The sequence below is a fragment of the Ptychodera flava genome, chromosome 13 (genome assembly GCF_041260155.1).
Source record: "Ptychodera flava strain L36383 chromosome 13, AS_Pfla_20210202, whole genome shotgun sequence".
In the NCBI taxonomy this organism is placed as follows: Eukaryota; Metazoa; Hemichordata; class Enteropneusta; family Ptychoderidae; genus Ptychodera; species Ptychodera flava.
This window is the reverse complement of record NC_091940.1, coordinates 18,651,732-18,668,719: the sequence shown is the minus strand read 5'-3', so window position 1 is coordinate 18,668,719 and position 16,988 is coordinate 18,651,732. Positions and strand designations below refer to the sequence as shown.

At 39.1% G+C, this 16,988-nt stretch overlaps 1 protein-coding gene across 2 annotated transcripts in view; it reads left to right on the top strand.

Annotated features, from left to right (window-relative positions):
• The first annotated feature begins 1,635 nt into the window (after positions 1–1,635).
• LOC139147694 (acetylcholine receptor subunit beta-like) overlaps positions 1,636–16,988 on the top strand; it is a 39,692-nt gene continuing 24,339 nt past the window's right edge. The window contains exon 1 of one of the 2 annotated variants that reach the window (XM_070718855.1): positions 1,636–1,799. In XM_070718855.1, the coding sequence (XP_070574956.1) occupies positions 1,727–1,799 (73 nt within the window). In that variant the 5' untranslated portion in view covers positions 1,636–1,726. The remainder of the gene's footprint in view (positions 1,800–16,988) is intronic. The other variant, XR_011555780.1, reaches the window with a different exon arrangement.

The following is a 16,988-nucleotide window of genomic DNA, read 5'->3' as shown; positions in this document are numbered from 1 at the left end:
TGAAAAAGGCCGCAAGTAAGACATCCCGCTCATCCATGCAATTAGACTATCTGAAGCAATCCCTCTTCTCATCCGAGACAGTTTCAGTGCCGTACGTCGCACGTTGTTAACAAGAGTTAATTTTTGGTATTAAGTTTAGATAAGGGTAATTTATTGTTAAGAGAAACAAATTGTAAAATTTTTGCACCATCTGACTCCACCTTTGAAATGACTTGGCTAAAAGGCGAAATTTTCCACTCCGGGTAATGAGTTCCGTCTTTGCTTCATTTGCATCATTTCCTTTCAGGTGAATACGGGAAAGAAATTGTCCCTTTTCTAATAATAGCTCCCTTCGTTGCAACTTAGTTGCACCCAGGTGTGCTGAATGTCCAGTCGATCTCAATTCCGCTGGTTAAGTTTGTCAACAAGTCACAAGCGCTGATCCGTTGCAGCATAGACGCTGGAGCAAGACTCGATCAAGGGGTCTGAGCTTGCAGACATGAGTAAACATTGCAATTTCGCGTAGCAGAAGCGATAACATCAGACAGCGCTTCTGTGTGATAACTCAACTCTTGACGTCACTCTGGATGACAGCAGCGTGGTCTTAAAAAAACACATGAACGCGCAGTTGTGCGGGTGACGTCAGAATGTTCTTTGTGTGTCCGAATCTCGAACTCATACACTGGGTAAACGATCGGACACGTGTTCAATGGTAATTAACCACTCTACAAATATAAATGATAGGAAGCCATCAAATTTTGCTAATATTTGCCACACAAGTCAAACACAACTATCACAGAGTACGAAATTGCTCTTTGGAAAAAAACAAGTAAGAGAAACATTTTTAGAAAATGGATTACAATACTTCTAATAATAACTGATGATTGAGAACTGTACTCTTACATCTTTCTAACAGGCATTGCAACCCTTAATTAATGTTTGCAATAAAACTTTAATACAAAACCACTTGAGGGTGTACATACATAGACACACGTGTATACTGTATACCTATATACTTATATATATATATATATATATATATATATATATATATATATATATATATATATATATATATATATATATAAGTACACAGTATACACATGTCCTCGTTCGAAATTACAGATTTCGATGCATAAAGCAGAGCGTTATAAATAATAACACAAAGTACTTTAAGTACACAGTAATAATATCTGTTACTTAAGTTTCATGCATCAAGCAATAATCAGATGATTGCTAAATGCATGAAACTTAAGTAACAGATATTATTACTTTGTACCTGTAATTTGTGTTATATATATATATATATATATATATATATATATATATATATATATATATATATATATATATATATATATATATCCTTGAACATCATTGAACATCAAAACAATTTCAGCCTTTAAAATTACTAGAGCTTTCTGACTGTCTTTCTCAAACCTTATTATGAGTTCACTGATATTTAGCATCAGAGGACTTCCACTTAATATTAACTTGTAAGGTCAGAGGTTTTATTAGAGAATTTGATCTTAGTTTCAATTGCAATAATTTTAATGAAAATTTATGGTAGCCCTTCAAGACGATAAACTTTATAGCCTCTCGTCGTATGATTTCTTTCCGCGCTTGATGTTTCCGAAACTAGAGAATTATTTGATGTGTCCTGATGTGAGCGGACTGATCCCCAGCGGCCTGTATCTACGCAGTTCACCAATCCACGGAAAGCCTTACAAGAGTGTAGAACGCAAATATGGCGAGGCTACCGTTGTCCGGTGTTTTTCTATCCGTTCTGCTTTGGACGATGTCTCTGATCAAAATCGAAGGTAAGTGCTACATGCGTGGCTGCATGGGTAGCATGTAACATTTTAGAAACAATTTTCTGACGGGGAAATTTGAGCTTCAGGGACTGCAGTCTAAAGTCGCCGTCAGAAGTTGAATTTGCTGAAATTTCTTTCGGTAAAAAGTGCATTAAATGTTCGTGAAATCGTAGGTTGTCACATTAAATGGCCAGTTACATATCGATTCGTTTTAGTATGGTGGAATACCACTTGCTTTTGTTTTAGACTGAAGCAAAGGCAGTCGTTTTAAGATTGGGTCTTTAAAGAATTGCGTTTGCTCCTGATAAACAAGAATGTAACCAAACACCTGTACCTTCAAGACTAACGTCTTTTGCCTCAAACGGAATTTTTTAAACGAGTTATTTCCGTTCAAGGAGAAAAACGCACGTCAATAAATGGTGCAAAATCTACGAAAATCGGCGAACATTTTGTTAATGGTGTTATGACAGTTGTTGCCATGTTGACTGCTAGCACGGTAATTGTACCGCGGTCGTCGAGTCTAGTACCGGTGTGGTGATTATTCATCGTCACAGCGCCGGTGCTCAAACGACGAACAGGGCGAAAGCAACAACTATCGTATTAATATAGCAGCCCCAAGGTGTTTACAACAATGGCGTATTCGTTAACAAGTTTGCGACAACTACCATGGATAACCCGTACTCTTTAGGAATGGTTGTCAGACACTGGATACGAGAAAACGATAATGGAAGGCTATATGCGATCAAATTAAAGTGAACGTGAATTTTTGATCAAGCGCTGATACTTACAAAGGTAAAAGCACCATCTAGCATCTTGTATACATATAAGAGACTCTTAAGTTTACAGTTCCTGTGTTCATGTGCTTTATGTAAAGTATACTTTTATCGAATCGTTTGCAATTTAGCTTACCTGACCCTCGTTTTGGTCTTTTCCCAAAAGCTAGGACTAATATTCGGTTACAAATGGTGCTTTACAGATAAATATGTAAATGGAGAAATCTTGATTGTATCCACGTAAGCTCATTGACAAATGGCGTATGTGGTCGTTCCGGAGACACAGTAGAAATTTATGTACATTCAGGAAAATTTTGTTAAGGGAGACTATGCGGGTCTTTCCTTCGGACTTATCACACATGGAAGTGTCTGTTTGCACAAAAATGAGATTATCAGGGCGTGAAACCCCTCGATTGTCACTTGTTTGGCGCATCGTCACGGTCCTTAAATCGGAAACATCGCCAGACGCTGTTAAGTTCTCTGTCCTATAGATTCACCGAAAATTCGGATCATTGCAGACTATCTATTGCCATACCTTCCAATGCATTTTGTCTTGAATTTAATTTGCTTTGCCTGACACACAAAATATATTCAAGTCGTTGCAGTTCGAATGATAAATTTTCTCGACATTAATGCCGCCCAGCTGTTCTCCGCCTCACACTATCAGCAACAACTGCCGCCACAAACACTATACAATTCGTGACAAAAGTTTAATCTCGTTTCACTGGTTAACATCAGGATGGCGTCTCCCACTGAACATCATCAATCACTTTCTGCTGCTTTGTTCCCTATTTTCAAAACAGGGCGATTCTACATGTTGTTTTTTATACATTTGCTGCCATCCTTACCATTTTTCATCTGGTTGTAGCTATAGTTAGTCAGTAAACATATGAAAAATGTATTTTGAGCCAGACCCGCTGCAAAATCTGTGATCTACATTCAACAAAATAAATTCAACGAATTGCAAATGAACGGCAATGCTAAACTTGACACCGATCGTCGGTAAAGATAAGAATTCGAAATTCAGAAATGGCGTCTGCAGTTGGGTGTTTATCTCTGAGCAGATCACGGAACGTGATACCCGAGTGAATGTCAATTGTGTCCGAGTGTGGAATGGCCGCGACATATTAGGATGGCGCGCATAACGCTCTTGATCAGCTGAGAAACAGTTATGACCCTTAAGCTAGACGCGGCAGAGATGTCGCCATAAACAACTCGCTTAACGCAAAGGGGAGACTATTAAGAACTCATAAGTTGACCATTAGCAGCGTAATAACTGTATCTATGTAACCGAAGGGGCGCGTGTATAACTCGTTTCTCGTCTGTGATTAATATGATGTAATCAACGCGGCATAGTGGCGCTCGTAGACCAATGCCTATCATTACAGTTTATTTTCAGTGAAGCAAAAAATTTCATGACAAAGACGTCATATACGATTCTATACTCAAAGAATTAGGTTTACGGCTTCAAAACTCAAATTGCTCATTTGTGAGCCGATTTTAAGGAAAAGTTGGACTTAAAATTTGATATTTCATGTTTCAAAATTTCCATTCATAACGGTAGGACACGAAATATGCCTTAAGGGATGTGTGGAAGCCATTGCAAAATTTCATAGTTGTCGATCTGGTGCAACTGGCAATGAATGAGGAATTTCATATCCGCGCAAGACCCATTGAGAAGAAATGTAATAATTCCATATGAATATGACCTTAAGTGGTGAAAAACATTGCAGTAAAAGTGGATTTTATTTCATCGCTAAGAAATTCGGAATTCAGAGGTACGAAAAGCTTGAAGACAACAGTATTCTAACCTGTGAAGAAAATATACCTGGAGGAAAGAAAACGAATGAAGAGAATGTGATATCAATTATATATTGACGCCATTCCTGTGGATTAACCAGCAAAAGTTGTTTTGACACATCAGAATTCTGTTGTAAGCCTTGGTTTGTGATCACATCTTGATTCAAGACGCAAAGGAATGTTATTTGCCGTGTGTGAAATTGCGTCAAATTTAAAAAGCCTATAAATCTTGTGTATATGCAGTATCGGCGAGGATTTTTGTCGACCATGTTGCAGGGCAGGATAGCAGAGTGTCGTTGGTTCTGACAAAAGAAAATCCGGCAATTTCACATGGGTTCTCAAATCACCTTTCCAGTCATGAAATCAAGACTATACATGTGTATGTTATATGCGTGTGATGCAGAACTGTGGAAGGGGACGTAATGTCTATAAGTTGCAGAACGTTGCACGCACAATTGAGTACGTTTTACAGCTTTAGAAGACATCCTGCACACGATTAGGTCAATTCAAACGAACGGACCTGGAGAAATGTCGTGTGCCGAGTATTAGCGAAAAATGCCTCTTGAATTTTAAAGTGCATATTTAAAACCAAGCTTGTCGACTTTGTAGCAGGTTTATTCGAATTCTGGTGTCCGTCCACTGAATAAACGTATGTGTTTCGGTTCGTCGTCTTTTTGTGAGAGAGCAAGCACTACAGCACTGTGTGGGAATTAGGGAGTTTGTTTACATTCATAGGAGACACTGTTCACATTCTCCACCCGTTCAGTGTTTATCGTTGACCGATAAATGCAGGTACGACGTGTTTTCACGGAGAAGCTGAGTCCGTGATTTTACCTGGCGTAATTTGTAGATGAAAGAATGTGATCGCGTATCGGCGAAGTCACAAATTCCTTAAATTTATGACACAGCATGGAAATAGCCAATTGAAATCAATGTTTTTTGCGACTAGTTTTTTGAATACAACTCACTATAAACTCGATACTCTTTTAAATTGGAGTCCTACGACGAATTTTAGATGGGATTGCACTTTTGGACCTTGAAAGGGTATGTGGTGAAAAATGTAAACTTGGAGCTATGCTTTTTGAGAAATCCATGTATGGTTTACGGTTGAAAAAATCCAAAAAAGGCGTCCTTTGCTTTTTCAGATTGAAAATGTGAAATCTTTGAAGGTGCAAAATATGCATATTAATTTCTTTTTCTGCCGTCCCCTGGCCAACAACTCCTCATTCTTCGACTCATCGAACAGATAGAGTATATTCCTCAGTGTTCAATAAACTCGTTTGTGAATATGGTGTAAAATTATTTCAGCTGCCTCAGTTATGACAATAATCGGTTGCAGTCGTGCCGTGTGTGTGAGAGAGGGAGGGAGAGAGAGGGAGTAGAGAGCGGTAGAGAGGTTGAGAGGTAGAGAGAGAGAGAGAGAGGTAGAGAGAGAGGTAGAGAGAGAGAGAGAGAGAGAGGAGAGAGAAAGAGAGAGAGAGAGAGAGAGAGAGAGAGAGAGAGAGAGAGAGAGAGAGAGAGAGAGAGAGCACTGCCTGTGGCATGATACTAAAAATTACGGATCAGAAGATGGTGAGATTAATCTAGTAAACCGTTTCCCTCACATACTCCTCAGGAATGAATGATTGGAATACACGTTTATGATCACGAATTTAATAAACAACTGTCAAAAATATCAATCAAAATCCAAGGAGCAGGGACTGAATACAAATAATTGAACTCGCCGTTGGAACTATTGCACTAGGTTTGTGATTGCATTTTAGATATCTGTAAAGGAATATGCAACCTCGTAAATCATATGAACGAAATACAAACTGCCTTTTCTCGGAAACGAAATAGCACACGATTCTGCAAAAAGTGGCGGGAAGAATATTTGTATGACATGGATTGTATAAGTTAGCATTCAAAAGCTGAATTGAACTTATGTAGTAAAATATCTTGAGTTTGCAAGCACACGTACAGAATGTATTATTGCTCTCTAGGTCATACATTTTTTCTATTCCTGATACTTTCCTATGCGATGAAAAAAGTCTGTATTACTTTCTGTCATTTTAGCAGCCTTTGCAGTGCGCGCGCATCATACTGAAATGTACATGGTGTCTGTGCGTCTCTGAGGTTTTTAGCCAATTCAGTGGTGGGCTGTTACTTATTGTTTTTAGTGAATCATTTCAAAATAACCAATCAACATCGCCAAAATTGCAAAGTTGCTCTAAATAAAGACAATCTACCAATAAGATAATCTTCCAAGACGCTCCAATCACTTTCCCCAATGATCTATTTGCCAGTCACTCTGTAACATTTAGAAAATACTAACGTAAGTATAGCTAAATCAACAAAGGCCTATAGAAGAGTAAGTTTCACGCAGATGGGACCATGCCCCGGCTGTCTAAACTGGCCTGCGAGATATAGCGAGATTGACATCACATTTTTCATGTCGGAGCTAAGCAGTCTGCCGACCTGTATAAAACACACAGTAAAAAAAACGAATGACGAATAGAAATGCATCAAAACAATCCATGAAACAAGTGTAAAAAAGAAATGTGGTGCGTACCGTGTCTGAATCTAGCCATCTGATTCGCTAAAGCCGAAGTCTATATTCTGAAATGGTTAATAGTGAACTAAAGCTGTATAAGCCGGCATCCCCTGTAAGTCCCATTTCAGAAACGTTTCTGTCAGCGTGTACTTACAGAATCAAACAGCTATCCATTTGAAGACCCACGTGTGTTGTACATCACCGCACAGAGGTAATCCGATGCCTGAACAAGACAATCAGCATAACGTGAACTCTTGAACTGTAGCCCCCGAAAAATGAACCGTACATCCATTAACAACAAATATCTGATGTTGCTTAATGTACATATTTTGATTCGCGAATTGCGCTCTCGTGGGCTTTTAAGATGAACCTTGAAATGATCCACCGTTCGGTGATGTCAAAAATTCGTGACGTTATCGCACTGATTTGACGTAATGTGAATATAGTTCTGAATTTTTCAAACTGCAGCCTATATACATCGGGTGAAGCACATACTAATCCGCTGAGGCAAAAGGGAAATTTCTTTAAAATACCTTTTAAAGAAAAACCGTACCTGCGCTGTTGTTCAGAGTAACCGCCAACCTGATGATTTTTAGACTCATTTGGCCTCCTTACATCAAATATATACAAGCAAGCAGAAACTTGTAAAGATGGGAGGAGTACCATGTACAGATATATTTTCTTGTCTTTTTAGAAATGTTTACACATTGAATCGATATTTGTCCAACAATTCACGGGATACCTTTTGTTCTGTCGACATGGCGTACACAGGGAGAGGTCCCTGGTGGTAGATGCTATCATGGGCGCATTTTCCTTGCGGGGTAATTTAGCAGCGAAATCCACGTGATTATGTTACGCTTTCTGTTCAAAGAACGCTTTTCTCTCCCGTTGAATGGAAGCCATGAGAGCTGGCGTAGAAACAGAGTTTCTGATAGGTGTGTGACATTAGTTTTGCTCTGTCTGTAAAATACAGCATTTCGTATAGTACTTCCTATAGATCACCCCGGGAGATCACCTAGGGATGCCTGGCGTTTGACTTGCACAGCCTAATATGTAGCGTTTATCGTTTATTGAGAACGAATTCTGGTCTGGTCCAAAAGCCAGTTATGCATTGCGTCAGTTTTATATACTGTGTGTATCAACATACGTTTGATTAGCAAATAATCCCGAACTGGGTCGAGAATAATGATAATCTATTTACAGTTATAACAGCTACTCTCCCTTTGACTAGATGACGATTTCGTAATAACCAATTTGTTTCTTCACCTTACATGCTTACAGGAGTGATTGTTGGGGATACGATCAATTGTTTGCGCAGTAGCCGTTCTCTGTAAAGTTAATGATTACGATTGCCTGCTTTAGTTGAAAATGTTATTTTCCCCGTAGAATTAACAAACGTACGGCGGCCAGTTTGAATTGACAGTGTTGGCAAAATTGGGTAATTTGTTTCTCTGGTACTTAATTTTACACGATGACCTCTCATATTTATTATTGATTTCGGAAGGATATGGCTCATAGTTTACTTGAGAAAGGTTTGAGCAAAAGTTAAAGTCCATTTAACTTGTGAGATGCGCGCGTACTACCTTAACGGTGAACACGTCTTTATGCAAATATCAAGTAGGACGCCCTTCGGTGTTTCACGAGATTTAAAATATCAGTTCGCGAAAACGAATCGGCGTATTTATGGTCAATTATATTTTTTTCTAGAAAATCCAACGGCAAATGGCACTGCGGTTTTATAAAGAGGTACACCTATTTCATCCAAATATCACCACAGCGTATTTTCATCGTTTAGAATATAATGTTTTGTAAAGACGTTCATACTATATTTGTCATTAGAAATCTTAATCGCTTACTGTCATTGCATTGCTTACTGTCTTTATGATTATTCCCACGGTCAAGTAATTTGCCTGAAAAATAAATGGATCTGACTTTGACGAATATTTCCTCCTCACTGAACCCCAGACAGCGAATGATTTTGAGCTGGAGAAATTATTGTGCTCAGCAAAAGAGAAACCTTACTTCACTTGTAAATTGACCGAACCATCGCGACACAGTCCTTTGGAGTAGAGGAAAGAAATATTGCAAATGGAATACGGTTAATTACAGGTGAGCCTCTTGCAACCATAGTAGCCGAGTTCAGTTCGATTATCGTTTCCTTGGGAACGCAGAAATCTGAAAAAAATGACTCATTTTCAGAGTTCCGTTGCTTAATCCAGTTAGCTTAATACTGTTCCCGTCCCATGTAGGTAATCGGCCTGAAAATTAAGCGCAAGAACGGATCGTTTGGGACACTGCTAAAAGTAGTTCAGATTTTTCTATTCAACAAAACTTTGCAAATACATTCGCTTTAACAAACAGCATACGATGGCTTGGACAGAGAAAACATGAAATACAGAGTAATTGTTCTGGATTTTCCTCGATATGACCTTGATTTCTGTTTTTGACCAAAGCTTTGTGAATTTCCAATGTTCTATTACAAACTGTATCTGGCACCGTGCGTGAGTGCATGGATGTACTGGATTACAGTGTAAATGTACCAGCACGTAAGTTTAAAGGTATACAGTCACCTGTAATCTAAATATGCCCATATATGATCAAAGGGGCGTTCCTTGGTATTCAAAATGCCCATGTGGGGCGCTGTTTTTAAAAAGCGGCCACCCGCTTAAAATTTGTGATTGATTAGATTTTCTCTATCCATGGTAGCTGTGGCAAAATAGGAACAGGTGACAGTATACCTTTAACATCGTACGTCCAAACATTGCTTACACATGACATTTCCGGCAAACCTTTTGGCACCCTGGTCAGATGACAAAATGCAAGATATGTCGAAGAGTTTATAGATGTAGGCATTTAATCGTGTGATTAGCGCCGGGAAATGGATGTTGCGGCTAAGTCCTCTTGAAGAGCGATTGATTAAGAGCGACCTTAAGACATGAAATTACGTTCCGCGTCTCGTAGGAGAAGAGACTTTCGCCTTCCAGAAAAATATAAGTGATTGCAGATAAGAAAAAAACTGAGAAGGCGAGTTGCAGTGTCGCCAAGTGACACCATTTGTGGCATTCCCGTCCAATTGATGGGTGTTCATGCGCTGAGCAACGTGCCCTGCAGAAGAAAGCATGCAAGATACTTGAAACTAATGGAAGTAAGAGGAGTAACCCAGCTGCCGCCGGCTCGCAAAATGGCTTTCTGCAGAGTACTCGTTTGACTTCTCCTCGGTGGTCGATGACGTCACGGTGGCTTATTAAAAGACAATGCCGACAATCTCGGGTGAATGGATGTTTTCATCAAGGAGGATCCCCTGATTGGTTTGTATCCGCCAGGCGACATATGCGACCACTTAATCATGATTGTCCGATAGATACTTGATTTGTCCCTTCATGTTTCTCTGTTATCTGTTCCCTCTGGTTTTCAGATCCCAATTAATTCTTCCTCGGCCTGCAACGAATAGACTCGAGGTGCTTAAGGAACCAATTCGTCGACCGTAGCAACAACATCGGAAAGGATTCGTGATCATCTAACAGTTGTTATACAGTCTAGTCACTTCTGACTCGGCAGACAAGTTTTACACAATGTACAAACACAAACAACATAGATTGAAACAGTACGAGGATGAATTCAGGGCAAAATCTTCACAGGGGAGAGTGGTCAGAGAAGCTGGAAAAGTTCATCATTCAACTTCAGCTACATATCTCAGTAACCACAACATTGATGATAAACTTAGATCATTCGTAGCTAAAGGTCGGTTGCAACCTCATAGTATGAAAGTCTGTTTTATCTATTTACTATCCAGCTAGTTCAGCAAATCATATAAAATTTGTAATCACCCCTTTGGAACTGTTTCGCGTGTTTGAAATGGGTCAGAGCAGCTGGAAAAATTCATCATTCAATTTCAGCTACATATCTCAGTAACCACAACATTGATGATAAACTTAGATCATTCGTAGCTAAAGGTCGGTTGCAATCTCATAGTGTGAAAGTCTGTTTTATCTATTTACTATGTGTAATCACCCCTCTGGAACTGTTTCGCGTGTTTTAAACGGGTGCACTAAATTTCAACGATTATATCAGGTTAAACATGACAGAATTATACTTGATTTACTTTATCAGAATATTATCATATTAGGATATAATCAAAACAAGGAATTATTCAAAGACAAAGTACTTACTCATAAACTATTAAAAGATAATGTTGAACAAACATTTCAACATCCACACAAAAGGCCAGACAGTGTTATTATTGACAAAGCAAACAGACAACTAACGCTCGTAGAAGTAGCTGTCCCTTTTGATGCACATATCTCAAGATTTTACCATTCAAAGTTTGATAAGTATTATCCTCTAACCCTTGAAGTCAATAGCTTGGGATTCCGTTCTGAGATTGTCATATTAATTGTAGGTAGCCTCGGTGACGTTCAGCAGAAAGCCATAACCGGTCTCATTAAAACTGCGTTAAGTAGAAATGACGCTAAATGTATCGTTGACTTTGCAGTCTAAGTGCCGTAATGGATTCCAACAAAATATTGAGATTAAGACACACGAATTCTTATGTTTAATAACAGTACAGTTTTGATCAATGGACTTCGCTGTTCACGTTTACATAGCCTATTTTCACATTTCCCAGGGAGGTGTAGGGTGTCTAAATAATGTCTGTTTGTATGTAGTATGTATGTATGTAGGTATTGCAGTGTAGGTAGATAAGTGGGTAGGTAGGTAGGAAGGTAGGTAGGTAGGTAGTTAGGTAGGTAGGGTAGGTAGATAGATAGGTAGGTAGGTTACATACGTACGCATGTTTGTACATATGCATGGATCTAAGCATGTGTATACGAGTGCATGGACGTGCGTAAGTATGTATCAATCGACTTTTCGAAGCTGTAAGTCTACATCTAGGTTAGTATATAGGTATCTAGCTATATTTGAAAAGGTACGCGTACGTCTGTACATAGATATTGGTGAATGTGGTCGTCCAAGTGTATCACATTGTATCTGTCCGTCTTTTCATAGACAGTATGGCATTAAATGTCCATGTTGACTTGCTGCAGGTCTGTGAGCATATAAATATCAAAACAGAGTAAATTGATGGAATAAACTTTAACAGACTGTCACGTTAGTGGTAGGCTGTTGCGTAGATCGTTGGGTGAACGCGATGGCTGGGCCAGCCAGTAACTGTTGCCGAGAAAAGCCAAGCGACTCGGGCCAGTCTACAGTCTGTAGATCTTTGTATATATAACTGTATCATTCTGTATATGTTCGTGATTCAGGGATTGCGGTTTTACGTGAACTCTGGAAATGTTTATATGCTAGTAAGCCCCTGGTAGACGACCGTATCTTCGGTTAGACTTTCGGTGCATTGGCGCTTCCTTTGACCAATATCCTATGAATTGACCTAACTTCTTTCAAAGCGACGTTATTAGATCAACTGTGCGCCCTTGCATATTGTCCTTTCCGTAACGACCTATCAGCGGAATATCGTTGATGACCTGAAACTGAAATGGTGAACTGTTTAATGGAGGGAAGGGGGCAATAAAAGGGACTCGATACTCATTCTGGTGGTTCTTTACTGGACAACAATTAACCTACCCACAAACTAATCCCTTCGTGCACACGAATGTGTGATAAATTGTAGACAGACAGCCAGACTGACTGACTTGCAATCCGTCATATTTGACTGCACGGCTCAATATCTTTCAGCAGTAACAATGGAGTTCTAGTGTTGTTCCGCACTATAAGCTAATCTGGTTTTATTGACAATTAGTGGAATGGGCACTCGAATTATTTCTGCACGTAGTACAGACGCTAAAACATTTATTGCTTGCGTTTAGACAAACTGAAAAAATGCTCAATTCGCGGTTGACGTATCGGAAACCGCAGACGTCGATATTGCAAATTAAGGTAATAAACTCCAACTCGACGATATTTTGTCCAGAATAATAAGCAGTTTCAGGAAAGACTTACGAAAGTAAGACTTTAATTAATTAATGCTATATTGAAATGCAGTACCTTGGGCAATTGCACAGAGCATTGCAAAGGTTGGGCCTGCATAGATTCCGTAACTTAAAATACATAATACAAGAATATATCACGTATATTAATCTTTACCATGTTTCTTCCTTCGTTGACGACACAAGCTGATGCATTCTGAAATGGACATTCTCTTTTTCATAAAGACATCACCATCAAACGAGGTGACAAAATGAACGAGTGCGTCATTTGGATAATGTTAAATGTTTCGGTGTCATTAATCACCGTGTTTCACATATCTCCGCTCCACTCACTCTCTTCGCCGGAATGAAAACTACCAAACGGCCGCACTGCACTGTCACAACTGGAAAACATTCGGCTACACGACTGCCAGGGCTCTGCTATGCTGAGTATAAAGTCTATATATAATTTCATCTGCTCTACAAACACGCAGTATACCTCCAATATATAGGCTTGCGCTCTTGGCGACAAGTGTATGAGAATCGAAAGCAATATATCTCCAAGTAAGAATATGGCAATAGTCACTTTTCTTCCTGCGACAAACTGGACACAATTGGTTTACGCGTTGTAATTTACTGTGTAACACAAAACGTTTCTATGAACGTTTTCTTTTAACTTAAAGGCCGGGGACTCTATCCTCGGGATCAAGTTTGCTCTGGTCTGTAAGGGGATAACGGAGGTGACGTTGCCTTTTGTATTCCATTGAAATTGTTATCTTAGCTAGTAAGTAAATTTCCCAGCAAGACAATCTGATGGCTGATACCGACTTTTAATCAAACTTGAATGGTTTTTTTTTTGAATCAATGAGATAATCAACCGATCGATCAATCGTTCAATCAATCAATCGATCGGCCAAAATTCCTGAAAGTGGAAACATTCGAAAGCGTTCGCAGTGACGCAAAATATGTTGAATCGTACGGCAGACAAGTGTATACCAAGCAGTTGTATAGTTGGTATACTGGAGGGTATGTATGGTAAAGCAAACACAGCTAAGTGTTCGTGTAAATAATTCCAGATATTACGCCGCGATATGCTTTTTAAACATGGCTAACATCCTGAACAACATTTATGATAGCTGTAGGACCCTGAAGGATGTGTTTCCGGCGTATTGATTTTAGAAGAGATCTGATCGTTAAATTAAATACCGGGGCAAATACATGGCTATTCATCACATAGCTTTGAGGGTCTTCACCTCTCATATATTTCATCTGTGTATTTAAGTGCGTGTGTACTTTTTGGTATTAATATTTAAATGTCAGTTCACTTTCAGTGCAGAGTAAAACTGAGAAAAAAAATCCTCATTTACTTTGGTTTCCCTTATTTTATTAAAATCCCAAAACACCAGGTTTCAATGTATGTTCTTGATTGATGATGAAAGCATGAAAACCAACGCCGTCGGGCAAGTGGCTCATTATTATGCATGACGTTGCGTCCCGTCTTCAATGGTTAAACTGCATTTTCTTGTACAAGGATGGTTCTAGTTATCGAGGGATTAGACGGAAGGATTAACAAGGATAGCGCCAGATAAAGACACATTACACAGAGATATTAATCACAAATTCGAAAGGGGTTGGTGCAAATTGGAACACACTTAAAACATCGTCTCAGAGAAATATTTAAACTAACACCGAGTCGTTCTCGAAAGCTCGAAGCGTAATGGAATGAAATTGAATAAAAATTTCAGCGAAATATCTAAACCCGATATTTTTTAGCCTAAAAGAATAAACTTTTAAAAATTTCACAATCAGATGTCTTATTTTTTTTAAGTTTTGGATTTACAATGGGTATTAACTTCAGCGTTTGAATTAAAAAAGACTTCGCCTGGCCCAACTTTTCAAATGATGCTCCATTTGTTGCTGTAATGAAAGCATAGACTGGGATTCACCGGCAAAAAACATTTAACCCTAACTATTCTTTTACAAATTACACGGCACAGAAATGGCTTCACTTAGTCTAAATAAGCTCCGTGGGATTTCATCCAATGACTTGAAACTCGCATATTTCCTTCAGAATTGATTTTGCTCGAGCGCACAATCCCGGCCTCTTCGGTTTTCAAAGAATACAGGCGAATTATTACTCCATGCTAAGACGCTTAACATTTGCGTTTCAATTTTGATAATTCTGCTCGGAAACGTTAATGGAAAAGGAAGTCACCCGGGGGTCAGTGCTGCCAGATGATGCGGAATGCGAATCTGCTAAATTGCCAAGTCTCAACAACACTCTCCTCAGCAAGTTAGAATCAGAACGAGGCTTCTCGACGGAGTGAAAACAAAGAGAACCGGGTTTTATCGTAAATATTTGTGTAATACCCGTCCTTATTAGCAAAGGATAACACAGTCAACAGACAATAAACGGAATTAGGGCGCTCAGCTTCAGAATCCAAAATATGGGATTAAAGTTTTTTGGATTTGCATGTTAAGTTTATATCGTCAGTGCAAATGATTTCATTCCCGCGTTGTGATTTAGTATTCATAAGAACATGTATCGTGTTAATCCCTTCTTACTTTCAGTTCGTGATGTTTTGCTCATTTCACGTTTTACAGTTTGTATTTGATTGATTCATATGAATGACAGCGCGAAATGAACGTCATATATTTAATTAAACACTTCTCGGTTGCCAAGGAGACGATCACCTGACGGAGACGCGTGAAATTTTCAGCTGGTGTTCGGCGACCAGTGTAAACCTCGCTTAAGAAAAGGCCCGCTTCTGACTCTATATTTTGACTTACCTGTCTTCCAAACTGAGTGCCGAATTCGACTTGAATGTATTTATGACGCACTAAAAATGAAAACTAGAAGTAATTAACTTAATGAAATTTTCCAAGTTGGTTTTAGGTTTCTAATGGTAAGCACGAAGAAAAAGGAACACTGTATCAAGGCTTCCTGCACATGAGCAGCAATTAATCGCCGTATACATACACTGATTCTGTGATATATTCTGGTATCGCAGGCGGATCCTTGGGTTGCCTCTACAGTTTTACGCCGGATGGGTAGATCTGTAGACCAAGTTGATTCCCATGTGTCGAGTCCACGAGTGAGGAAAACTCTGCTTCTTAAAGTTCCATTAGCTGTATCTTGTGGCGATTTTTCCGTTAGTTTTGATTGAAATGATCACTGGCTCATGTTGAATAGCCTGTAAAATAACAGAGAATCGCATATCATTCGGAAACATTACGTGCCCTACAACTAAATAACAAGTGATTTTACAACGAAATTTTCAATTTTTGTCCGGACAGAAATACAAACTCTGTTGACACGCAGATTACAACGTAGGCATTCTACTGCACCTGCACGAGCCATTTACAGCAATTTCAAAATAAATAGTCATTACTTATGCCCGGTACTTACGTCGTAGTCCATTGTCCGAGCACGTTGCGTAGCCAGATGTCTGGCAATCCACGACGCAATGAACATCTCGCGTGATCGCGGCGTCACCATATCTGCGTTCTCCCCAGCACGCTGAGCATGCCAGACGTCAACAAACGAGCTCGGAAGGGCAACACGTTTAAACAAAAATTAGCAGTTTTATGTGGCTATAACATCACTAATCATGTTTGTTTCTTCGTAAAACAACATTTTGCAACAAATATGAGCCTCCAACATGGAATTTTCCGAGGTAGAAAATGGTCAAAAGTTACAAATAATGGCCCTTTAAAGCATGTTGAGATACAGTGTTGACCTTGTAAACTTAGTCTGTACACGTGTAGACTGCCTTCAATGTTATTGTTGAAAAGTGAATTCTGATCTGAACGTGCTTTGGGGAATAGAACAAGAACTTTCAATTGACACACAAAACAAAAATGGTAAGAAAACTAATCAAAAGTTACAGCTACTGCAACTTTAAGTAAATAAACAGAAGTTCATCCGCTTTACGATATTAGGCGCAACATGGTATCTTTTTTCGCTCGGCATGAAAACCTTTGAGTCATAGACTTTTGATTGTGTGTACGCTTGTGGCTGATATTCAAAACTACGCAATGAGTTCTGATATTGTACCCCACAAGTTTTCGTGTTGGTTTTTCTGTCAGTTTCAATTTAAATGCAAAAGGAGCATTTTCTCTGCTAGAATCAGTGGGAAAGCAGACTCGATGTGTTCGCACTCTCTAT